Source organism: Prenolepis imparis, unplaced genomic scaffold (assembly GCF_030444845.1).
Source record: "Prenolepis imparis isolate NDT839.2.m4 unplaced genomic scaffold, iyPreImpa1.0 SCAF_5, whole genome shotgun sequence".
Taxonomy (NCBI): Eukaryota; Metazoa; Arthropoda; class Insecta; order Hymenoptera; family Formicidae; genus Prenolepis; species Prenolepis imparis.
Window position 1 is genome coordinate 7,149,730 of NW_028141163.1, and position 25,790 is coordinate 7,175,519.

The 25,790-nt window shown below is 29.6% G+C and overlaps 3 protein-coding genes and 2 long non-coding RNA genes across 11 annotated transcripts in view; 1 reads left to right on the top strand and 4 right to left on the bottom strand.

Moving 5' to 3' along the window:
- Positions 1 to 1,515: 1,515 nt before the first annotated feature.
- LOC145936646 (DNA damage-regulated autophagy modulator protein 2-like) lies at positions 1,516 to 6,646 on the bottom strand. 4 transcript variants are annotated; one of them, XM_083039025.1, is made up of 7 exons: positions 6,314 to 6,646; positions 4,115 to 4,456; positions 3,452 to 3,573; positions 2,879 to 3,105; positions 2,360 to 2,498; positions 2,136 to 2,287; positions 1,516 to 1,654 (listed from the first exon to the last, which is right to left on the bottom strand). In XM_083039025.1, exons 2-7 carry the CDS (start codon positions 4,195 to 4,197, stop codon positions 1,550 to 1,552), a joined length of 828 nt encoding a protein of 275 aa, XP_082895151.1. In that variant the 5' UTR covers positions 4,198 to 4,456; positions 6,314 to 6,646; the 3' UTR covers positions 1,516 to 1,549. The 4 variants fall into 4 exon arrangements, with proteins under 4 accessions (XP_082895151.1, XP_082895152.1, XP_082895155.1 ...); XM_083039026.1 differs by having other exon boundaries at positions 6,256 to 6,646; XM_083039029.1 differs by having other exon boundaries at positions 6,548 to 6,642.
- A 2,375-nt stretch (positions 6,647 to 9,021) lies between these two features.
- LOC145936649 (uncharacterized) lies at positions 9,022 to 10,171 on the bottom strand. The gene is made up of 3 exons (XR_014425422.1): positions 9,754 to 10,171; positions 9,497 to 9,666; positions 9,022 to 9,417 (listed from the first exon to the last, which is right to left on the bottom strand). It is a non-coding gene; the product is annotated as an uncharacterized LOC145936649 (long non-coding RNA).
- Positions 10,172 to 12,044: 1,873 nt separating this feature from the next.
- Positions 12,045 to 16,872, bottom strand: LOC145936647 (DNA damage-regulated autophagy modulator protein 1-like). 2 transcript variants are annotated; one of them, XM_083039030.1, is made up of 7 exons: positions 16,793 to 16,872; positions 15,908 to 16,058; positions 14,863 to 14,984; positions 14,245 to 14,471; positions 13,875 to 14,013; positions 13,406 to 13,563; positions 12,045 to 12,449 (listed from the first exon to the last, which is right to left on the bottom strand). In XM_083039030.1, exons 2-7 carry the CDS (start codon positions 15,976 to 15,978, stop codon positions 12,378 to 12,380), a joined length of 789 nt encoding a protein of 262 aa, XP_082895156.1. In that variant the 5' UTR covers positions 15,979 to 16,058; positions 16,793 to 16,872; the 3' UTR covers positions 12,045 to 12,377. The 2 variants fall into 2 exon arrangements, with proteins under 2 accessions (XP_082895156.1, XP_082895157.1); XM_083039031.1 differs by having other exon boundaries at positions 15,908 to 16,069; positions 16,793 to 16,859.
- Positions 16,873 to 17,939: 1,067 nt separating this feature from the next.
- LOC145936632 (uncharacterized) overlaps positions 17,940 to 25,790 on the bottom strand; it is a 52,577-nt gene continuing 44,726 nt past the window's right edge. For all 3 annotated transcript variants that reach the window (XM_083038990.1, XM_083038989.1, XM_083038988.1), the window contains 7 exons: positions 24,443 to 24,628; positions 23,732 to 23,879; positions 22,822 to 23,098; positions 22,079 to 22,322; positions 21,520 to 21,657; positions 21,010 to 21,303; positions 17,940 to 20,408 (listed from right to left, as the gene is read on the bottom strand). In XM_083038990.1, the coding sequence (XP_082895116.1) occupies positions 20,020 to 20,408; positions 21,010 to 21,303; positions 21,520 to 21,657; positions 22,079 to 22,322; positions 22,822 to 23,098; positions 23,732 to 23,879; positions 24,443 to 24,628 (1,676 nt within the window). In that variant the 3' untranslated portion in view covers positions 17,940 to 20,019. The remainder of the gene's footprint in view (positions 20,409 to 21,009; positions 21,304 to 21,519; positions 21,658 to 22,078; positions 22,323 to 22,821; positions 23,099 to 23,731; positions 23,880 to 24,442; positions 24,629 to 25,790) is intronic.
- Positions 24,527 to 25,790, top strand: part of LOC145936648 (uncharacterized) — a 203,161-nt gene continuing 201,897 nt past the window's right edge. Inside the window, exon 1 of the long non-coding RNA XR_014425421.1 lies at positions 24,527 to 24,661. This is a non-coding gene — a long non-coding RNA (uncharacterized LOC145936648). The remainder of the gene's footprint in view (positions 24,662 to 25,790) is intronic.

The window sequence follows — 25,790 nt, forward strand, 5'->3', positions numbered from 1 at the left end:
AATTCATCGTCTTTTCCTGACATATCTGGAAAGCTTTCGCTTCTTCTCGTAAAACGTTCGATCCATCGTTCCAGTTGACACCGCGATCATCGATCGATCTCGAGGGATTATGTTCGTCGACGTTGACTGTATCCGAAGATTCTTCGTTGGAGTTATTTAGCAGAGGCGCGCTCGCATTTCCGTCTTCATCGTCGTTATCTTTGATTGTTATATCTTGTCCTACCCATACTTCTTCCTCTTCGACTTTCTCTTCTTCGTCCTCCTCTTCTTCGTCTGAATCAAGAGACATAGATTTATTTTTGGCGATGGCTGGAACGATGCCATCGGCGTAAAGGAGATCCTGTACTTCGTAAAGACTTCGCTCGATGCTCGGACTCTTGTACAGTAGGTTCCTCAGCTCTGGAATGTCCAGATCTTGAACGTGAAGGAGATTTTGTTCGATATTCAGGAGACTTTCCTCGATCTGTACCAGACATTGTTCGATATCGCAGCTTGTCTCCGAGTCCTGCTCGTTCTTTTCTGATTGACTCGCATTGTTCGTCTCGCATCCTTCGTTGTTCTGTTTTCTCGCGGTATCGTCCTTGGAATTTTTCGTCATGACTTGAGATTCTTCACGATGATTTTCCGACCACATTCCTGACGACCAGGGAGGCATCAGGGAGGCTTGATGTTGCGTCTGACTGTCGTAGAAGACGCGATAGTTGCTGTGACTGTTGGCTATCTCGTAATTCACGCCCGCCGTTCTAATATCCCAGGCTAGATTATCGCTTTCCATGTTCTCTGTGCAATCTCGATTCCGCATGTCCGCTGCAAGATCGCCGTTGTTGCCATGGCTGTTCGCCACCGCGTAAATCGACGTTACTTCAAGATCGCGAGTTGTGTCGAGATTATTTCTGGCGCTCTGATATCCCGAATACAGCTCCGTGTATTTGCTATGGCTGCTCGAGTCCTGATAAGCATTTCCGTGACTGTTCGCGAGCGGATATGTCGCGCCAGAGTCAAAATCAGGCCGATGTCGTCTCGAATCGCGTCTTTTCAATCGTTTGTATATCGACCACTCGCGTTTGCCATGACTGCCGACATCTTTGTCACAGTCATCGTCGTTATCATCGTCTTCTTCGTCATCGTTATATTCAATAGCGTCCTCAGGATACGATAATTCCTCACCCTCGATCTCGGGGACTGAAGGACCGAGATTTCTGTCGTCGATCAGAATGTAACCGTCCAGCACATTTTCGTCGAGGTCGATCCATTTCTTGGAACGATCTTCGACGGCTCTTGAACGTCGTTTTTCGGAACGATTTCCTTCGGGAGGTCGTCGTCGTTCGCGTATTGTAGGATCGTGTACGTGTATTTGCACCGGGCAGAGAACGTCGGGATTCCTCTCGATGTTGCCGCGCAGTTCTGGCGGTGTCGTTGTCACCAACGGCGCCGCTTCGTCCAGCAGATTATCTCTGGACCCGCGGTACCGATAGCCGGGACAGGGTGTGTCCACCGGTGAATGCGAGAGAAGATTGACGTAGCCACCGGCGCCTCTGCCTACGAGCGATCATGTACTGGTAGATGGATTCATCTGACCGTGAATTACAGCGGAGTCTTGACTCTCGTTCAGCGCTTCGTTGCTCGATCTTACACGATGCATGTTACATATTACCTGTTGGCGGAGACGTAGAAAATAAAAATAAAAATGTCTATGAATAATTCTTCGGTGTTTGATAGAAAAGATAGCAACCCAATATATTTTATTTCTTAGAAAACGCAAAAAAGGTTTTGATACTCGCTGCAAATTTCTATTATTATATAATTCAAAATTCCATAATCAGAATCACACAATAATAATATATAGCAGTTATACAATACATGCATTTACTATATAATAATCGATAATAATGAATATGCTGATGTCTTGTAGTTACTGGTATTAAAAGAAAAAAATTTTTGCAGCACAATACAATATTAATTATTGTATTAATTATTGAGCATAATATCAAGTATTTTTTTTGGAGATTTTGAACCATTATATTATATTCGTTATCATATCTCCTCAAAAGAATTAAGCACTTCTTTTAGCACATAAAAAATAACTAGCTTACTTAAATGCTAACTTATTAAAATATATTGTTATTAAGAATTACCTTTGGAGGACTTATCCTAATATCTCTAAATTCCTCTGTGAACGTCAGAATATAAGCACAAAAAGCCATTGCGCAAAGCCATTCGGTTACTGTGCTAGCCACATGTAATTCCCAGCCGCCATCCTCTTTGTACCATTTCCGAGGATTCGTTCCTAATATAGAATAAAATTTAAATATTAATATAATAAAACATATAATAAAAAATTGAAAATATATAAACTAACCCTTATAGGCGAGATGGGCCAGCACGCCTGTAATGAGAATCACAAAAAAGCATACTGTACAGAAGGTTGATAATGCCGTACGAAGATGCGCGAGTCGTAACGAGCATCCTGATGGTTGCAAATAAAATGAACATACGGCCTGTAAAAAAGAATTAAATTGATTTATATCCATATTATGAAAAAAAATTAGGTATGTTTAACGTAAATAAAATAATTTTAAGAATTCTATCCCATTTTTGGAAAAGAACAAAGTTATCATGAAACTTTTATAAATTTTTGTTAATTTTAAATTTTGCACCGCTTCTTAAATTTATGATTTTATAGATTTAATTTGTATCAATGATTCGTCTGGCGATAATTTTTTATTACTATAGTTATAATAGTTTCATAAATTACAAGGCTGTCATGTTCTTTAAATATCGTCTATTCATGCGTAGTTAAATTAAATCTTGATATCAGTAAGCATTTAATAAAATTTCGCTTCGTTATTTGCTACTTTGAAGAGTGACCTTCTAATACCTGGGTCCAAAAATACGCGGTACCACCTCCAAAACAGAGCACCGCACCAATGAGATGAACTACGATTACTGAAGTTTCTTGAAAATTTGCGACAATTGATAGACCAGCGGTTGATGTGAGACCAAATATTAAGGCCCAATGATTCCATTTCGGCAAAGAGGCTGGTGAACCGAAAGTGCTGGTGCACTCCTTAACTTGAAAATATCTTACGTAGATCATAAAGAACACTGCAATATAAATGATGCATTTATAGTTTATCGATACATAATATTTATATATTATGAATGTTTATTAATGATTATTTTTTTGTTGTAATGCAGTTATCGTGAAATTCTTAATCTATCTTATCGTATTATTATTTTTTAACACTTGCACATCGAAACTTTCTCAGTTTTGATATAATAAGGAGAGAGTTGCCTGTTACAAACTGCGATATAATCGATATTGCACGACTATTCGAATATCTTTCAGCAATATTGTTGTGTGTTGCGTGATATAAAATATATGTGCGCATCAAGAAACCAATTTTTTATAAAAAATATCGCGCTACTTATAAAAAAATGTTTTACTTACTGAGAATGGCAATCAGATTGACAGTTTGAGAGAAAATGCAACTCTCTGGTGCATAAGTCGCTGCATCGGAGATATAAGGAAAACCAGCTTCTACGTGTCCTAGTAAAACAGCGATTACGTATCTGCAAATTGCGATTATAAAATAGCATTTAAAAAATTTGATTTATTAATTATTATATGATTTATTAATTATATTTTACTAACAGAACTGAAGATAAAAATATAAAAGACAAAAAGGATTAACTTAATGTTTCTTTTTATATTAGTTATATATTAAATTGAAAGTAACAATGATAATAATAATATAACGGATATAGAGAAATAAATAAATATATATACATATACATATATATATTTATATGTATGTAATGTGAGTGTTAATATGAGTATACACTCGTAGTCATAAATTGATTTGTTAGAATAGTAAAAAGTTTATTTTTGATGCACAAATTGTATCAAATTTCTAATCGATCCTTATCAAGAGAATAATAATTGATGTTACAAATATTAATATTAATAGATAGAATATAGATACAATATAGAATATAGATACAATAAGAAAGTAGATATCAAGTTGTTTTTAAAAAGAAAAAAGAAATTTTAATTTATAATATATGTAAGCATATAAACTTTTTAATGATTTATAAACGTGATTAGATTTACGTTAAAATGAAGATTGTTGGCAAGGAGATAAAAACGGCGATCGGCAGATAATGTAGATTAGCAAAGAACTCCTGCTTTTCCATGATTTCGATGTATAGTCGTTGTCAATGTGTTAAAGCTGATGATGATTACGTTAATCGTCGACGTCTGCGATCGACACCGTTATCGGGAAGAATGTTGCATCGATGCAGCCGCCGACGAATTACGATCATTCATATTCCTTGATGGCTATAAATTCATAGGCCTTTTATTCCTCTCTTCGTTAAGCCTATCAATCTTTGCAACGTTTAAACTGATGACAGTACCGCGATTCAATTGCCATTAATATTTCCTGGATGAGTTCTGCAAGAGAAATGATTATCGTTATTTTTTCACGCGAATAATACATTATCTTATATAATATATTGCAATTAGTTTTATGTGCGAGAGAGATAAATGGTACTTCTATAATTAGATTCTACAATTATTTCTGCCATAAACTTGATAACGTTTTTTTTTCCAGTGTATATTTTATTTTGTAAAGAATATATAACATCTCGTATTTTCTATATATTCTTATGTTATTTGAATATAGCTATAAAATATAAATATAAAATATAGCTATAAAATATAAATACAAATTTCGCGCAATTTTATATTCTGATTTATGTGAGAATAATTTTGTGCAACACATTCAGTAATTTAATATACAGCGCTATATTTTTTGATTAAACTTTTATCGATTTTTTTTAATGCGTAATAATTTTTGAGAGCTAAAAATATGATTTCATTCACTAAGTGCTTCTGTAACATCCGTAATTTATAAATTTATCTGTTGTCACGTACGTTAAATATATCGATTACTTTGTTCTTGACGTTATTCTTATATCAAAGATTTCTTTCGTCATTTCTTAGAAATTGTAATCGGAATAGAACCGACATGAGCTTCTAAGAAAGTCTTCTTATGAAATATTTGATATCTTGATACATTTGAGACCTTGAAGAGGAAGTTGATATAAACTTTGATATATTTGATACCTTGAAGAGGAAGTTGATATAAACTCTTTTAGAAAATACTCATATATATATATATTATACTAATATATTTTAATATTGAAATTTTACCATAATTAGTGATCATTGAGATTGTTATGTTTTTGATTTTTAATTTTCTAATTTAATTTTTACTAATGATACACATTGACTTTTAGTGATATGAACAAATTAATTAATATGGATATTATATTATTGTTAATTAAACCCGATTGCATTACATAAATCTTTGTCTCTTTTATTTTCAAGATTAACATTTATACTTGAGTTTTTTTTAGACAAACTAATTTTATAATTTTAATTAAGATCTTATTAAATAGTTATTTAATAGCATGACTAGTTATCACTAAAGATAGATATAATAAAATATAAATCAAAATAATAAAAATTATATAAATTATTATAATAATACATAATGCAATCTCAAAAAGATAAAACAGAGTTTCAAGTGTTTGATCGACAGAAATCACAAGAGAAATATCAAATATTTATATATATTAGAAAAAATGGCAAAAACAGAGAATTCTTAGATATAAGAATAACATCATCGGTGGTATAACACGTGTGGCAATAAATAGAATTTATAAATTGTGGACTTTATACAATGTGTGCTAATGAATTTCGATGAGTTGGACAATGGCATTCATTTAATCTACTGCGCATCAGAGGTTTATACTGAATCCGTTTGAGACAGCAGGGAAAACTACATTATACGCTTATGTAAATAATCTCGTGCTAGTAAGAGCGCTTACGACACGTCTCGTTTAACGAACGTGCGAACTGTCACACGGGCGTTGTCTGCGTGAAAGATTGAAGCGTGCGGTTAAGCAAAAAGCCACACATACGAGATGCAAACAGATATGACAAACTAGAAATCCCTAGTTAAATAACACTTTCTCGTTGTCTTTATCCGCTTATAAGCTAAAAATAAAATCGATGAATAATAATGTCGATGACACATTCGTAATCGACAACGTGCAACAGTGAAAGTGATAATTTATATTCGTGTTTATTTTTACGATACGCAAAATTATAGAATGCTCATCGAAAAAAGAATTTTCTTAATTAATTTTCTGTTAGTATCTCTGTGCTATCTGAAAAATTAAAACCAAGATTGCTATAAAAGGCACTCGGCAACACATCGGGTGATGCACAAAGAATTTGCACCCTGAAAATGATGGTTCCTCCCGTGTTACTCCTTCTTTCGTGGGGTTGCTGAGACTTGTCGGAGCTCTTCGTAATCTTCTCACTTTGTGAAGCATATATCGGAAGTTCGCGGCGATTATCACGCTCAATTGGAAATTTAGGTTGGAGGTTCACTTGTAAGCTGTCTCGTTTGAATTTTCTTGGAGGGTAAAACCTCATAGGATTGCGATAAAACTCGTCGGAAAATGCTATGACCTGTGGAGGTGCGCGATCGATGTTGCGTCAACGACGCTCTCGACAGCTGCGCGGTACCGGACCGTCGTCGCCAGCGCTGTCGGCGTCCTTACTGTCTGACTAGTACATTCGCCAAAGACTGTTTCTCCTACCACATTCTGAGTATTTTTTGTCGCTATGATGTGTTCATCGTTCATCGTTCATCGTTCGCGCTCTTAAGAATAATAGCGAAAGCTATATGAAAAATAAAGTTGCAGAACTGACAAATTATTGCTAAACTCGGTTTTGAATTTAATATCGATAAAAATTCGATACTAAACTCAGAATGAATTTATTCGAGCTCGGATTTTGGCAAAGAACTTTAAATTTATTTACAATTAGAAGGACTGAGATATATATGCTCTGATTTTTAAATATATATAAATTAAACTGAAGAATGCATAAATCTTGAACTTTCATATGTACTATGCAAGCTTAAAATTAATTAAAATAATCTCAAGATTATCATTTATTTAGAAGACAAAAATAATTAGAAAATTTCTATAACAAATAGGAAAGTCTTTTTTTTTTACATAAAAAGATTGAAATAAGTACAACAATTATAATATATTATTATGTTCCCCTTAATCTAAATTAAATCTCTTGATTTTAAAGTAATGCTGCTATTGGGAAAAAAAATACTTTTTTGATTTTTTTTAAATTTGAATTCTTTATTAAATATTTGTGTAATTACTCTATTTTTACTAGATCGTAAAATATAATGGTAATATTAAGATAAGTAAGGTAATATTAATTTTTTTACTCAAGCATTTAAAAAATTCAGAAAATTAGAAGATAAAGAATATATAGATGTAACAATGATAAGTTATATATAGTAACATATAGTTACATATTACAAATATATAAATAAAAAATACTTATGACAACTAGTATTTATATTGTTGTATCTAGTTGTGTCTAGTAGTTCTGTCAAGTAGTTTAATATAAATAAATTATATTTTTTCATTATCGTAATGTATATTATACATATATGTATAATATATAATTTATTTTTATTCGATAGATTCTTTTTCTTTTACAAAAGGAGATGTTATCATATGGTAAATTAATATATAGTATGATTTCTCATCATCATTTATTATTAATTGATTTTGATGCTAGTTTTTTAATTATTAAAATTCGAGATCTTTGATGAATTATATCTGACTATATAGTATATTGCCTTTTTTCAATTTCTTCAAAGATTTCAAGAATTTTATAGTTTTATATAAAGTATTGCTGCGATTCTATCTTTTTTCTTGACAATTGTAAGATTCTGGATTTCGCGATAATATATTCCCAAATAAACTAAATAATATAAATAAAATAAATAAATCGAAATAAATATTATTCGCAATGGCATCGTTTTTTGAATAAATTGTAAAATTATTTAATGATTGTATAGTATATCAGGTTGCGGAATAATCGGTTATTAGATCCTTTTATCTTATCTGCAATAGTATCTTGTTCTTTGAATAAATTGTAAATTTAATATTTTTGTGGGATATTTTAAATTTCGGAATTTCGGATAATCGGCTATTAAATCTTCTTATCTTATCGATCTTTTGAGTACCTATATATATTTATAATCATCATATTCAAGTATTTTTATTCAATTTTTATTTAAAAAACTTGCTAGGAATCGACTTGTAAAATCGTATTCTAATTGAATCAGGTTTTATTGAAATTTTATTTAAAAAACTTGCTAGGAATCGATTTGTAAAATTGTATTCTAATTGAATCAGGAATCGTACTTATTTTCAATTAATCTTAATCCTACATATTCTTTTAAGACTTTGACAGTTCTTGTCTATATTTTAAATGTGAAACCTGGATAATTTTCTGTCGTGATAAATACACAGAGAACAAAAACACAAGATTTTTCGAATTCACTATCAACATATGTACTAAAAATAATAAAATTGATTCAAATAGCAAAAGATTAATTAGTTTGAAAATAATTTTTAATATATAATTTTTGATATAAAAATTAATTTTAAAATTAATTGAATATACATATGTACAGATAACAATTATTGTAAGAATACCGAAGATAACTATAAGTAAAGACTGTGGATTCAGAGATTTTTTATAAACATCACGTATATTATTCAGGAATATATATATCAACAATTTATTGTACAAGTAAATTTATAACATCATATTTTTATATAATCCATGATATCATTACTTTGCATCAAAGTATGTAATGAGTAATGAGTGAGTTTCTAATATGATTCTATTGTGCTGGTTATTAATAGATTAAATATTTATAATGTAACATTTTAAAGATTACAGAAATCCTATTTTTATATGAGAATAACAAATATTTAATAAAATAGTATTTATTATTAAAGAAGCTATAATTTCCATAATAAAAATAGATTTATATTTTTACTAAATAAAATTTGAGTAAAAAATACAAATTATTTAATAATACTCATTATATATAATAAAAATATGTATGTGTGATACATGTTTACATTGTATTTTATTTTATTTGTTAGCATGTTATATAATTTGTTTATTTTATTCATTAGCATATTCCATTCTGTGTTGAATACTTTTTATTTGCTGTTTAATAGATAAAGTTATTTTTTTTCCAAATATCAAAGATACTTTTTATCTACAATATATTTTTATCTGTTATAAAAAATGGAATATATTTTAGATTTTTATAAATTTTTAAGCAGAAAAATTTGGTCTAAAAAATAAGACAATGTACATGTAGTAAGATGCCAGCAAAATACTTTCTTGCTTGTGTCATTATTTTTCCAATAATATTTATTTCATTCTTTTATTAATGTCGACTCCAATTCCATGGTTTTTTCCATTAAAAGTGTCTCTTCTTTCTGTAACATAAAACAGTCTATTATTTAGAATTCTTTTCTTTAAATAGTAATATATAAATAATAATACATACACACATACATAATAATTGCATATATATGTGTCAAACTCAGCCTTTACATTTGTGAAATGTTTGAATTTGCTCAGCGTGTCTTTCATTCCCTTCTCGATGTATTCTTCTTTATAATTTTATGCATAGAATGTGTTTCAAAGTAGCGATCTTGACAGACATATTAAACTTTTACTTTCTCCTGAAATTAATATAATATAATTAGCAAATATATAACAATTGTTAAAAATATTATAATATATTACAATATATTTTACGGTACACTCACAGATCTTCCCGATAATGTTGTCGCAGAATATCATTACAGACATCCATCACGAAATATATAAATGTTTATTTATTGCATATTAAATAGAGTGTATATTAATTTTCTCTTTATATATAATATATGTATATAGTTGCATGCACACACATACTGTCTGCAATATACACATATGTGCAATAAATATTATTTTATTATACGTCACATGTTTTTCAGGCGACAAAAAGCTTTATTTATAGTTCATTACAATCATAATTATTGAATTTATGGCATAATCGTACCCAGAGGTTAGAAACAACAAACATTGCACTACACATGCATTCTCACACATGGGCTGCATTCGGAAACGTCACCCGAGTGCATTCCCTCTCTTTCTATATCACTGAGAGTGAAATGATGTAGAAAGAGAGGGAATGATTCTCGGATGACGTTTCCGAACGCAGCCATCATGCGGTTGAGTCACGTGGTCACAGCGGTGGCGACTACAGCGCCGCTTGTGGCGAGTGTACGTAACAAGGGACGCGTCACGCATTCAAAACTGCCAGCGTGAAAGAGTAACGTCTCGCGAGTGTGTGCATAAATCGAGAATAAATACAGAAAATTTAGACCGAAATCAAGAGTCGTGCCACATCGATAAGCTGCTTCGGTGAGTTTTGTTCTCATCTATTGTTTCAGAAATAGAGCAGGCCCAATATTTTCATTAAAATCATGATGAATTGTGTCGTGATTGTACGGCGCGGCGCACGGCTCTCCAAACCGACATTATTGAGATACTTAATTTAGAGTTATAAATGCTTCAAGCATTTCCTTGCTCGACTACAAGAGAAAATCTTCGTCTTTTTCATCTGAATTGATCAAATAATTGGAAGCATTGTAACTCTAATGGACATGGAACGTCCATCGTAATGTTTATTGTTCGAACAATTGTCGTTCAGAATTTTACGCTTCACTTGGCAATTCTCGCTATCGTTATCTTTGTCTAGCTTTTAGTGAACATCAAGGATGAAATCATACTAGGAATGTTGTGATCGCCAAGTGAAATGTAGTCTAGACTGAGGTGATTTTTCATTAAACTAACGATTCTTTTTGAAATTGCATATTTTCTTAAAATAATTTATTTATTTGATTTCTTAATATAAATATGTTTTGATCAACATACTTTTGTTGATATTCTTGGAATTTTACATGTTTGTGATGATTTTTATATATTATCTCATTTATATTTTTATATAAATAGTTTTTATAAAAATATTTTTATAAAAATTAATTAAAAAAAAAATATATGTAATTTAATAAAAAGCTATCGCAAAAATTCAATGATATTCACAAATATTAGGGTCATTAATATTAATAACAAATAAATAACAAATGAATAAATAATAAATAATACATAAATAAATAATAAATATTAATAATATTAATTTTTTCAAATTATTTTGTTACCTTATTACAAATATCTGCAATAATCTACTCATAAAACGGTTATAGTTGTAAAATATTTATTCCTCTTTTTAAAAAAATAGAGAAAATGGAGAATCTTATAATATATTTCACTCATTAATAAATACACGGAGAGAATTTTCTCTTAGGATTTACTCTGAAAATCATGGTAATCGTGGGATAATATGGTATGGAAAGAATTTTACGAGAATTTCTCTGATTAATATTTATCACAATAAAAATAATAATATTTATTACAATAAAATATAAAACATGTTTGATTAATTTTACTAAACTTTATGGTAAAATTATTCAAACATGTTTTATATTTTAACGTGTAGATATTATTATGTTTATTATGATAAATATTAATCAGAGAAATTCTCATAAAATTCTTTCCATATTGTCCCACGATTACCATAATTTTCAGGGTAAATTCTAAGAGAAAATTCTCTCTGTGTATTTATTAAAAAACAAAAATTATACTAGAGCAGGTATTGAATAAAGAGAATGATGACGAAAGATAATTTTTATCTTTATCTTATTTAGTTTATTTTTAGATTATTATAAAATGTTTTACTATTATGAATGTAATTACTTACATTTAATAGCAATCGCTATTAAAACAGGAATTGGTTGCCGTAATTAAAGTTGCATAATTAATCATAATTTATGATATGAATTTTATAAACTTCTTTGTCTGTACTCGATGTATTCAATTTTGCACTGTTCGGATATAATGTTTCAATTTTTGATTTATAATGACATATTTTTTTATTATTGGTTATATAATTAATGTGTCTTACACAACTGTATTTAAATCAATGGTATTACTAGAGTAATAAAGTTCTGAGGAAGAGAAAGCCAGTACACGCAACGCTAATTTTCTTCTTATTCATTATATATAGCATTCTTAATTATATTTTGTTTTTCATTGACATAGGAAATTCATATATCGAGTCTTATTTTTCTGTTGTGATTGACTCAATTACTGTTTTTTTTTTTTCTGTTATATTCTACAATATGTACTTATATGCTATTCTTATTATCCTTGTCTCTCGTTGCTTTACTATTTTCTTTGCGATATAACTGTGTAATAACTGTCACAGGGGTATAAGATATATTAGAGAGATAGGATATTGTGGACTAAATATATAGCTAGTGCAAGCTTGACAAATGTAGAAAAGAAATTACGTATCTTGTGACGTTGTTGCTTCCGTTTTATGTAACCCCGTGTTCTCGATTTTATCCAAATACATTAACTAAAACAAAGTTATTTATAAAATTAATGCGTGGAATATATTTTTGTCGTAAATTTCATTATCCATAATTATAATTTGTTGGTAATAACGCGCAAAAATAAAAATGACTGTATATTAAGATATTCTACCACTATCATAGTTTTTTCTTTTAAATACAATATTCTTAACGATAAATTCGAAAGTAATTTTTTTTTAACAAGTAAATATTAAGATATTATTTTTGTTTTTATAGTTTTTAAGATAAATAGTGTTTATTTAAAAATAATTACAAATTTTGTATAAGGATTAAAATATATTACACTGTAAATGTTATAACAAAATCTTCTTTTTTAATTAAATTAAATTAAATTTTAATTTAATGAGATTTTACAAATAATAATAAAAAATGATACGTTTAATGATAAATATTTAAAAAATTTTGATAAAAAATCATTGTTTATTTCCTCAAATTTTTAATGAACTAAATTCTAAAAAATTTGTAGCGAAAAAAACAATAGTGGCAGAATATCATATAGTATATTAAAAGTTTTTTGGAAGAAACAAATTTAACAAATGCAAAAGAGATCGATAGTAGTGTAATTTCTCAAACAAAAAAATGTCATATCAGTACACTGAGAGAATTTTCTCTTAGAATTTACCTTGAAAATTATGGTAATCATGGGACAATATGGTATGGAAAGAATTTTTCTGATTAATATTTATCATAATAAAAATAATAATATCTATCACAATAAAATATAAAACATGTTTGATTAATTTTACTAAACTGCATAGTAAAATTAATCAAACATTTTATATTTTATATTGTAATAGATATTATTTTAATTGTGATTAATATTAATCAGAAAAATTCTCATAAAATTCTTTCCATACCATATTGTCCCATAATTACCGTGATTTTCAAGGTAAATTCTAAGAGAAAATTCTCTCTGTGTAACAATAATTAATTGTGATACCGTAACTACGGGGTCTTCAAAGTTAATTAATCGAAATTCCAGAACGAATGTGAGGAGAAATGCGCAATAGACTATCGCGAGAATCCATTCGCATATAGTACTCGCGACGTGCCAGCCCCAACCACCATCTGCTGGTAGCCACTTCTTGTAATCATTACCTGTGCATAACAAGTTAAATTCTCATTTATCTATTCTTATATTACTTTTATTTTTTATTATTTTATTATTTTTGTTTGAACATATTTCAATTAAAAATAAAAGCCATTTTATTTTAATTTTATTTAACGATAAGAATAATATTTTTTATTTTATGATACAGTAAAAAAATCTTAGATGTGAATAATTTTGCGTTTGTATGCAATTTTTGAATGAGAATCTAGCCGTTTTGCATGTGAATAACTGCGGAATCTCGCTAAGCTATTTGTTAGATTATACAATTATACATACTTATAATTTATAACGTGCTTACCTTGAAATTCAGACATTGAGATATAGCCAGGAATAATTGTAGCGATTGTTAATATCAATGTGAGAGCGGAGAGAATTGCGCGCACATAAACGATAATCGTACCGTTCATTGCTGGTACCATCTTATAACTCAGATATGTCTAAAACAATTAGTATTATAATAATTATTTTAATAATTATTTCATGTGATGATAAAATTATTTTTTTATATAAAAGTTATCCATTCCATCACTTCCAACTACTTTGATACTGTTTTAAGGATAAATGTTTAATTAGCATTGCACCAAAGAGTGGTTGCAACATTATCAATAAATTAATGCCTTTCGCGAGAATACCCACGATAAAACGTAACGATCCACATTACGAGGTACCTGAAAGCAGAAATAGAGAGTACCAGCAGAAAAGCAAGTCATTGCTCCCACCATATGAGCGGCGATTACGCGAGCTTCTTGAAAATTGGCGAGTATATCTAAACCAAAACAAGCAAGGATGCCGCAGCATGCGGTCACCACAATAAGTCTTCTGCTTACGAGGTCACGACCTCTCTCTATCTGCCATTGCAATACTTGTCGATGCCTAATGTAGACGCAGCATCCAACTGTGAAAGATGCAGATCGAATTTTTTATTATATCTAAATAGAATTTATTTAAATCTATTTCTCTAGTTCCCTTTCTTTTTCTTTATCTCTTTACTTATGCTTTTTGTTATTTATTTATTTATTTATTTTATAGTTATTTAAATAATTTCTGCTTTTAAATTTTGTTTTTATTAAATATTTTTTACGAATTTTTTTCATATTTAGCAATGAATCTTATTTAGATATCTTTTTCTTCAAACTTGTATTTGTTTAATTATTTTGAGAAAACCTAGATCTCTCTTAAAGATAAATGAAATAAATTTAATTACTTTAATCTAATTTAATTTAATTTAATAAATGAGATAATTTAGTTTAATCTCTGAAGAATTTTGAATATACGTATATACATACGTAAAAGAGCTGCAATATTCAGGCATTGTGCAAATATGCAGGATTCCGGGGATAATGTGCCGGTCTCTGATATATAAGGGAATCCAGGCACCACGTGGTCCCATTGCACCGATATGGTGTATCTGAAACATGAATCATTTATAAACTATAAACGTGTGGCGCGAGCGAGTATATAAAACGCTTGCATCAGATTTCTTCGATCGCTCGCAAAGTTCTGGTACGATTAGCTCTTCATCGTTAATAATTCTGCATTTACTATTCGAACAGATAGTAAAATACAATATAAGTTGTAAAACAAATTGTTCCTTAATTCGAATTAATCAACTTACATTTAGAATATTTATTTCTCTAAAATTTTATTTATTTTAATTTTAGTGAAATATATACTATTTGTTTAACGTTTTAAAAATTATTTATATAATACATATTAAAAAGAATAAAATAATATAATAGGATAAAATTTAAATCAGTTTTTTTCAAAATGATAAGTACTCTCTCTGGTTCTCTGCCTATGTTATATCGATATAAAAAGATATAACATAGTATAATTTTTTAAATTACAATATTATTTTTAATAAAAAATATAATCTTTAAAATATATTACAAGCATTATCAGAGTATCTACACTTCTGTGGTTATATTCTGATCTTGTTTTCAAGATTGTTATAATAAATAAAAAAAGCATATTAATAGACTTTTTTCATTAAGCATTATCGATAATGATTGACATCAAAATGATTTTGATCATAAATTTTGTATTAACTTCATATCACATTTAGTATCTAATTTTGGGAAGGTATTATTGATTGACAGTGCAAGCGAGATAAACATTAATTAAGATTCGCTAAGAAATATGAATAATAGTTAATTAGAAAATTAACAAGCTAATTGAAAATTCTAAAAAGAAAGAAATCGAAGAAGATTGCTTTAGAGACTATAATAGTCTAAATTTTTAATTTATACTGAAAAATGTATTTGTTCTGTTTTAGTATTATAACTGCTTCTAATAATTTAATCTATTGTTCTCCATTCAAAAATTACTTACGTAATTACAAATGTGACGGGAATCAAGATGAAAAGACTCAATGGTAGTACGTGTAGTTTTCCGTATGCCATTCTCACTTTATCACCCTCGATTCTGCAAGACGCGGTCGTTCTTATCACACGTTGTTAGTGTTTGCGTCCTATATCCGCACCTGTACACATTCTTCATCGGGATGATCAAGATTGGCGATGTATGGTAGCTAGTATGATCGATGGATGAGAGGGACAGATTGAACTGATAGAATGTGGGGTGTGACACATATTTTAGCTGACAATGACAGTTCATAAAAAGAACTCAGCCAAAATGACTCAAGAGACCGCTGGAAGACTCTTTTCGTGATTTATAATGTTCATTCCACGATATCGAGGGTGGTATTGGGGATAAAAAAATTACATCTTTTTTCCAATTATATCGCAGTTTTAGTAAATCTCTTGATATACTTGATATACTACTAAAGTAGACACACACATGTATCAAATGTATCAAGAACAAATAAGTATAATAAATATAAATAAATAATAGCTTTATCAATCAATAAATCATTATATGAAGCATTAAAAATTTGTTATATCGAATCATCTATAATAAATATAAGACATAATATAAAATCAATAATATCTGTAATAAATCTACAAATCTATAATAAATAAGACATTCAAGATGATATTCGAGAAAACTCGGTACATTATTGAAAAAAACGCGATAAGAAAGACAAAAAATTTTACTATACTTACTTTTGCTATAGAATGAGAAATTAGATTTTTTTTATTTCTCATTCCAAACTAATAAGAAAAACAAAGAAAAAGAGATTTGTAGGGAGAATGAACATTTGATAACTTGTGACAATCGAATTTTGTCACTGAAAAAAAGATTGTCGAAACTTACCTTGAGAACCTCGCCAAATCTTGCAATTTTTCTAGTAAGAATATACTGTCACGACTCATGCCACGGGAGCACCGTGAAACGCTTCGACGCGACTGTTCCCTATTGTGCTACCTTTTATCGCATACGTATCATACCAATCGACACACGCATACAATTACGTGCTAATTAACGTGTAACGCGAGGCAATATACATCCGATATTTAATTTATTTTTTAATATATTTCTGTGAGATATTTCAATTAAAAATCAAAAACATTTGTGTGTTCGCCTGCGCGCTTATTCTTGATCTGTTTGAATAAAAATTAAATAATGATAATTTAAACGAAATTATTTATAAATCCAAGTCGTTAATAAAATAAAAAAGCTAATCTCTTAGATTAGTTATTCTGATCAAACTAGTATTAAGTTATCTAATAGTTGTACTTATAAGATATACTTATAATTAGTTATGAAAATATTTGTTTTCAAGAAAGTTATAGAATAAAAGAAAATTTAGAATATATATTTTCAAAAATATAGAAACAAAAAATATAAAAAAGAAAATGTAAATTATATAAAATTATATTTGAATTTTTATAATGTCTTAAAATTAATATAAAAAGTTTAATATTATTTTTGCATTATTTATGACACTAATTTTTAATACTTTAACACATAAACTAAACATTTTTTCTTAAGGCTAAGTGCATGTAAATTATTGCTTTATATTTTCAAATTATCATTTCAAGACTATTTCAGTTTTAAAAAGGAGAATTGAGTCACCGATCGATAAATAATTCTGAAATATAAATCTTTGAGCTTCATTAAGTTAAATCGCGACGTAACGCACGCCTCGCTTGAAATTAGTAAGAGGATCAAGAATTCGTAATTAACGCGACACTATCGATATCACGTTTATTGGAATGGTAATAGGGTCGTTTGGCAGTGCTGTTTCTAATTCGACCCAATTTCAAATTGTGTCTATTACTGCACGCCGCGACCATTTCATGCTAATGAAACATCCATTTGTAATTGCGAGACTTTTCGTTTAGAAATGCAGAGAAAATATATAATTGGGATATTGTAAAAAAACTACACACGTGTGTGAATTACATATTTGAATCATATTTTAATATCAATAACATTACGACAATACAATACGCTTAGCGATTTTTGTTTGATGTTATATTGATCTTATCACTATGGTACATTTAACGACTTGCTTTACTTATGAAGAAATTTGGTAATAATTATTGTTTCTTGGGCGATTGCTATGTCTACATATATTTGTTGTTGTAAAGCACAGAATTCTTTTAGAAAAACTTAATGCAGCATTCTTGAAACTTGGCAATATAAAATCAGAAATAATTGTAAATTATTTCGATTTTCAACTTTTTAATTAATTTTTTTACTGTTATTATTTTTTGAACATTTTTAAGTGAACATGTTTTGTCACCATATATATTCGTTAACCTGTCAGTATTTTCTTAATGGCAGTAATTTGAGAGTTTAGTAAAAAGCATTTATAAATTGGACGCAAGATATGTTTTTGGCAAGTTTTGTGTTATCTTTTAAATGGCAGTCAATTAGTATATTATTGATTTTTATATTAATTTTATGAATAATTATCAACGAATATATGTCTTGCACAGAAAAATGTATTTTAAATATCAATTATTTTTATTGCTTGAATGAATTGTTCAGATTTCAATCAAATCGTTGATACTCGTAAATATTTATGAAATTTTTCTCAGATTCTGTACATTTATCCGTAATTTTTTCTGTTTGGAAAGCTGTTTGCTCGATAAAGATGTTGTGATATTGTTTCCACAAAATCTTAATTTATCCAGATAAATTTTTAAGCAGAAAAAATATTGCTGTTGTAGATGCATAATATAGGTCGACAATTGCACATGTTTAAAATAATGTAAGTGTGTATATACATGGCTTAATGTTGAATATTTATATTCTAATATAAATAGTTTGATAAATAAATAGATGCACATTATTATCTGAAGTCGATCGCCGGTTCATATTTTCACAAATACTTCTAAAACACGATCGGACTAGTTTCCATACCTTAAATTTAAACTAACATGTGTGTGTACATACCTATAGTTATATAAGTAATTTTCATTTGCAGTCAATTATTATTTATAATCGCAACGAAAAGTATACTGGCATTTTATCTATAAAAATCGACAATTAATATCAAAATAATCAAATAAAATTCTTAGTAAAATATGCTCTTATATAATATTTTTTTATATTATATATATTTTTTTTTTATTAGATTTTATTAAATTGTATTAGAATTAAAAAATTAATTTATTAGAGAAAATAATTTGTATAAAATTAGACCTTTTTCAAGTGCTCTCTAAAATTCAGAAATATTATTCAAACATAATTTATCATATTTGTATTTGTCAATGCCATGTTTACTACGATTGTATTCTCAATTGTTTTATCGGTTGCAGAACAATCATTTGTAAAATATTAGGAGTCTGAGCTTGTTATTTCATTCGTGTAATTAGCAGATATTTTCCATCCTCTGAAGTGTTTTAAGGTTTAAAACATAATGTCATCAATTAGTTAATTATATAGTATGTAACAGTAGATTACTTTTTTTATCCTAGACAATGAAATAACAAGTTTAAAGAAAAATGCCAACGCAAATCAAAGTTGTTTTCATATGGACGGAGCGTTTCCGTGGTTTTCCTCTTGTCGAAAGTCGACGTTATTGTCCTTAATTGCATCGCGAATTAAGTAACTGTATTATCGGAGTGATTACATTCTCAGCGAACAAAGTTATTCAAATTAGCGTATTTTTACTTATCCTTTATGACTAACATAATTTTTACAAGTTTGACAAAAATATGCGTATACAGAAATTTGACATGTTAGAAATGATGTTTCTGAAATATATTATATAAGATATATTTTTGTTTCATAATTTTGTAATAGATTTGCAATTTTTTATTTAGTTTTATTCAATTAAAATGTGTTTTCACGTTTTTAAAATCTGTATTAATTAGATTTATACATGTATCTTTTTTTATTTTATTCTCATGTTAATTTTAGTTTTATGATTAGAGTACTTTACAAAAAGATTACATTAAAAATACGCTAAAAATTATACGTTTCCTCCTATTTGTAAATTCTATCTTTTTTTTATTTATTATTTTAATTTATTTTTTCAATCTTATCAAGTTTAGGATTAATAACGTTGGATTATTCGTAATTCGGAATTACGCGCTGGCTTCATCGATGACAGTGATCATTCTGGTATTAGCATTAGGCGGTACATTCATGAAACGCCACTTCGATTTAACTTCCTCTTCGTCAGCTGTCGATTGCACGCCGCTAGTCTGACCACAATTAGATTGACCGGTCTTGGATCGCGCCAAGGACCATCTGCGTCCGCGACGATCCATAATAATCGGCATCTCGGCGATTAAATTATTCTCGAATTCTGAAAGCATGAGATAGTTCTCGACCTTGTTACACGAGGTTATACAGTCTCCTATATAGTCGAGATCTTCTAGTAGATTATCGGGTAAATCCATATCGGCGATACCTTCCTCTGAAATACATGTAAGCTCCGGTTTATTTGTTCCTAAAGCGTTTATTGTTTCACCTGAAATAATAATTGTGACGAATATTTTATATGTAATATCTATAATATAATTAGTACACACACATTTTTCCTTGCACACTTTATAATATGCTTCATATATTATATAGATATAATGTTATATATAGATGCAAATAAAATATTAATCTATTTATTTAAAAGACTATGAATATATAACTGCAGTGTGTGAAAGAAAAAATTAGTAGAATCTCACTGCAAGTAATAGAGAGCAGTTGCAAAAAAGTAAAGATAGCAGTTACAAAAAATAAATTAATCTTATATTTTTATTTTTATTTCTAACAATGTAAATTAAAATTATTTCTTTAATTATAATAAATATAAATTGAATTAATTATAATAAATGATTAAAGAAATAACATAAAAAGTAATACATAAAAAGTAAAGCACGATATATGATTAGAACTTGAGTTTAATTTAGAGTTGTCGTAAATTATATTATAACGTATTATAATAAAATATTGTAGTATCGTTTAAAGAGGATTCTTTCTATGTATAGTCTCTTTTTTTATTCATAAAATTGCAAAAATTAGAAAAAAATACAAAAGAGAGAAAGAAAAAGAAAGAGAAAGAAAGAGAAATATACCTTGTACTGGAACAATATCAGCTCCTAAGACGAGTGCTGCGGCTGTTGCTCCGGCTGCTCCAGCAGCGGACACGTGAGGTCCTTCGTTTTCGGGTTCCTGACTGAATGACGGTTTTCGTCGTTGAGGACAGTTATCCGAGGCGCAAGTGTGTTTCGTACCATTAACTCTGTGCTTATGCTTGGACAAATTTCTTCTATGCAAATCAATGAAGAAGAGAGTGAAACTGCCAACTAAGACGCAGGTTGAGCTGAAGTAATAGCCAGCCTTACCACCGCAGCCTACGTTTATATATCCTGCGAAATACACGAATCACATACAAAAGAAATTCAGTTTATGCAGAACATAATCTCTATAATATGTTCTCAAATATTTCAAAAACTTTCTCTTTCGAAAAAGTTTGTTTATAAGTGAAATGCTTAAATAATCGCAAAGAATGGAACAATATATGATAGAATGTTTGTGCTCGTTGGGAATGCACAAATATCATTACGTTAGCTTTTTTTTATTACCCGATATTGGCACTCCGATCGCAATTGGTATCGCTTGAGAGCATTGGACGAAACCCCATGTTCTAGCAAAGTTCCGCGCTCTCACCCTTTCGTACGTATACATCTTCAGGCTATAATGATAGCCGCCGCAGAAGATACCTACAAGAAAACCAGCGTTTTTTTTTATTGCTCGTTATATGATCTCGAAAATCTTTTATGACATGAGATAAAGAAAGGAAAATGTGGATAAATTGCGCTGCTAAATCCCTATTATCTTCTTTCATTATGACAACTTTGGCGGTTTGAATCGTCTATTTTTTACGATCTTCATTATTTCGAAGAAAGAATGAAACAATGTTTGATCAGAAAAAATATCACAATTTTATTTATTATATTGTATATATTATATTATATTGTGTGTGTGTGTGAGACATATTATTAACTTATACTATTAACACATCAAGAATTATCTAACGATTTTTTTTGTTAATTCAACATTTTTTTCTCATCTTTGTCAAGAAAGATTTTTTTAAAAAGATTTTCTACTATTACTTTTTCACGAATGAAAGTCTGACTTTACCGTAAATCCACGCAAACATAACATATCCGTGGTAATTTCCTTGAACGGCGGTCAGAGCGAGGATGCAGAGTCCGCATACGAAGACGGCCGCTTGTGTAAGATATTGACGGGCTATCCTGCATTCGACGCTGCGATGAACGACCAAAAGGCCGAATGCTACGCAGCCGAGAGTCCAAGCTAGTCCGAGATAAGCTTGCAACAAGACGACTGCATCCCCGAGACCTTCCTCCTCGACTTGATGCGCCTATAAAGAATAGTTTATTTTATGCATCTACAAACTTAAAATATATATACATCGGATATTAACATTTACTTTTTGCGGCTAGGCAGAAGAAAATACAATTTAATATACAAAAGTAGATTATAATTTTTTTTATTTTAAATAGCGATTTGATGAAGATTTATTGCTTTTAAATAATTAAAAAATATAATCTATTAGAAGCAAATAATGATAACGATCAAATAAAGTTAGAATAAAATAATTAATCTTATTTAAATTGTAGATATAGAAGATCAATTCTACGCAATTTTAATAAAATCTTATAGGTACATCTGTATATATACATATATAATTTAATACAATAATATATCTACATAATATTGTAATCTGCATTAATTTATAAAGTTTATTTTTGTAAAAAATTTTATTTTACGCGACTTATTATCGAATCAGGAATAAGCATAGAAAATGGATGCAGCATGTGCTGTGTCAGTTTTTTTTAAAATTCACTTCTTATCGTTACCAGATAAAATATCGGTGTGTTGATCCCAAACGCCGAAATTCCGGTCGACACCAAGAGGATCCTCACTGTTTTACTCTTCAAAGTGCTAAAATCGAAAAATGGTGGCCTGTCGTCGGCCTTGTTTTTATCTTTTATTTTACGCTTTTGATTCTTTAAATGTAAGATTGCTCTCCGTTGGGGATGGTATAACGAAGCGCTACGGTAAAAAGTGCCAAGAATAAAAGTGAGAAAAACCACTCCCGTGACAGCTTGAAGACCGAGTCGCCATCCGATTGCCCTATAATAAAAAAAATCTTTATATATAAATTTTGATTTCTTGATGTGCCAATTACAGATATTCTGTAATAATAAATCATAATATCTCGAAGAAAAGAAAAACTTATATGGGGACATGATTCTTAATAAAAATAATAATAATTATATAAATATATATTTATATTTTTCTCGCCTACAATTCTTTAGGGGGGTCAGAGGGGAACATAGGAATAAAAATCTCGAATTTGAGATTCATTCCTAATTAAAAAGTCTTGGCAAAGTACCAAGCAAATGTAGTGCCTCGTGCACAATTATTTGTCATAGCGAAAAAATTAAAAATTTCGCTATCTCACGCATAAACATCCGCGATCGGCTCTTAATTAGCCCGCTTAATTCCAATATATATTTATATCATTATTATTATTTTTATACATTTTCTACTGTTCTTATCATATATTTGAAATAAAAAATACTTAATAATTTAATTTTTATTAATAGTAATAAAGAACATTTTAGGAAAATAACATTTTACTAATATATAAAATTATGAAGATTAGTTTAAAAAATGTAATGAGCATTTTGTTTTCTTTGTTTGCTCATATTTTTGAATTTATTAAAATAAGTTTCTGACGTTATTTGCTATGATTTAACTTACGTGATCGCTCCTTTTATAAAAGCAGACATGACCGCTATACCCAAGCCGCTTCCTGATACGATAAAAATTTCCACCAATTCTCTCTTCCTCTTGAAATATTGTGCCACCATCAGTGTGCTGCAGTCTCGCGTCATTCCAACCCCTATCCCTGCATGAATAAAAAAAAAATCGATGGCTGAAATATATTTATAGTCATTCCTAGTTTTCTCCTAGGATCCGATATCAATTTTGTCCCTTTCATGACTATTCTACGTTTGCGAAATTATTGCTTGAATTCAATTTGCACAAATTTCGCGTGAGAGAAAGAGTCAGGGTGGAAAAATAAAAGCAAAATAAATATTAATAATGACTAATAAATATAGATGAAAAAATAAAAAGAAAGACATACAACTATAATTGTTTGATGCGGTCGCAAATCGCGATATATATATATTTTCCTCTTAAATATTAGAGAATATTGTGTCATATAATTTATTATGTTTTTATTAATAAAAATTAACGATTCAGATGTTAAACGATATCAAGTAGATTAGAAAAAAGAGATATTTTAGATAGATAGAGATATTTTATAAATATTTATTTTATCGATAATTTTGTTTATCCAAGTATCTCATTATCTTTTCATCGCTCTCACATTACAGGAGAACATCTACGACTGCATTACCGCAAGTAGTCCTCCAGAGTCTCGTTACTATTACGATGCTTACTCACCGACTACGGTACCGTAGCTGAAGAACAATTGGTGGAACTGCGAGGCGAAGGAAGTGAAGAGGCAGCCGAGCGCGGTAACGAGGCCGCCCAAAACTGCCGTGACTCTTGTGCTTTTTCTTCGGCAAAACGCTATCGTCACCGGCGACACCAGCAGGGCGACACCCGTCGACATTGCCCCTAGCCATCCTGTAACGAGAAAACATCAAATACAGTGTACAGGTATTGTGCAAACTTTACTTAATTATACGTTGCGTAGACGAGAGCTTCTAGATAAAATCAAAGAAGCATGATTATACGAGAAAAAAAGACAACTATAATTATTCCATTTTTCATATCATCTAAAAATGCAATATATTGCGGATTTTTATTATTACTGTGAGATATATATTTATATACATACCCGTATACATAATGCGACAGAATTAATTCTGTTGCGGAAAGATATCTGAGGAAAGTTTTTTCATGGAGTTGTTATTAAGTTTGTATGCCAGCGGTGTATTTGCTGATCTATATCCCAAAGGAGATACGACTTTCTCGTATCGCTCGTAATATAAATATCAGATCATACGTCGCAATTTTAAAACGGTTTCGATTTTTGTCACGCGCCATAGATAACAGAATGCTACGACTAGCAATCGTTTCTCATTTCGTCTGTGTGGCATATTTTCCTCGGTTATATCGTCAGCGTTATGTCAACTATCTATTTCATTTCATTCTTTTGCTTATTTGTCTATTTAAAATCGACGCAGACTATCCGTTTTCGCCATTTGTTTGACGAACGTCAAACGATGTCTGGCGAGAAATGATAGAGTCGCAATTCGTGGCGTCGCATTTTCCGTGCGGATTTTCGAGGGATATGTCAATAGTAAAACGAATTCGCTTTGCGAACTGTGTATCATGACACTGGAATCCGACAAATCTTCTTCGACACTTTACGAAGGATAAACCGCGATTGGCAATATGATCACGGCGAGGAATGTTTGCTTACCGCTATCGATTGGCTCACTACTTCGGGTTTGTTCATCGTTAGTGTTCGAAAAAAAAAAAAAAAAAATGGAATAATATATACACTTGATATCTTAGAGTGCACTTAACATTTAATAGAACATTTTTTTGACCATTAGATAGTCACAAAAATTTATCAACCTTTTCTCTCTTATATATGTATATTGCCCCTTTCATGGAATAATATTTCTTTCTTTAATTTCATTTACTTGTCATACTATCTCCTTCGTCAGCATAAATTGAGTGAGTCACAATTTTTGCCTAGTATATTTCCAGCCTGCGGAAATGGATTAAATAGCGGCTTTATATATACTTTCTTATAAGACTCGCGATACGTATCGTC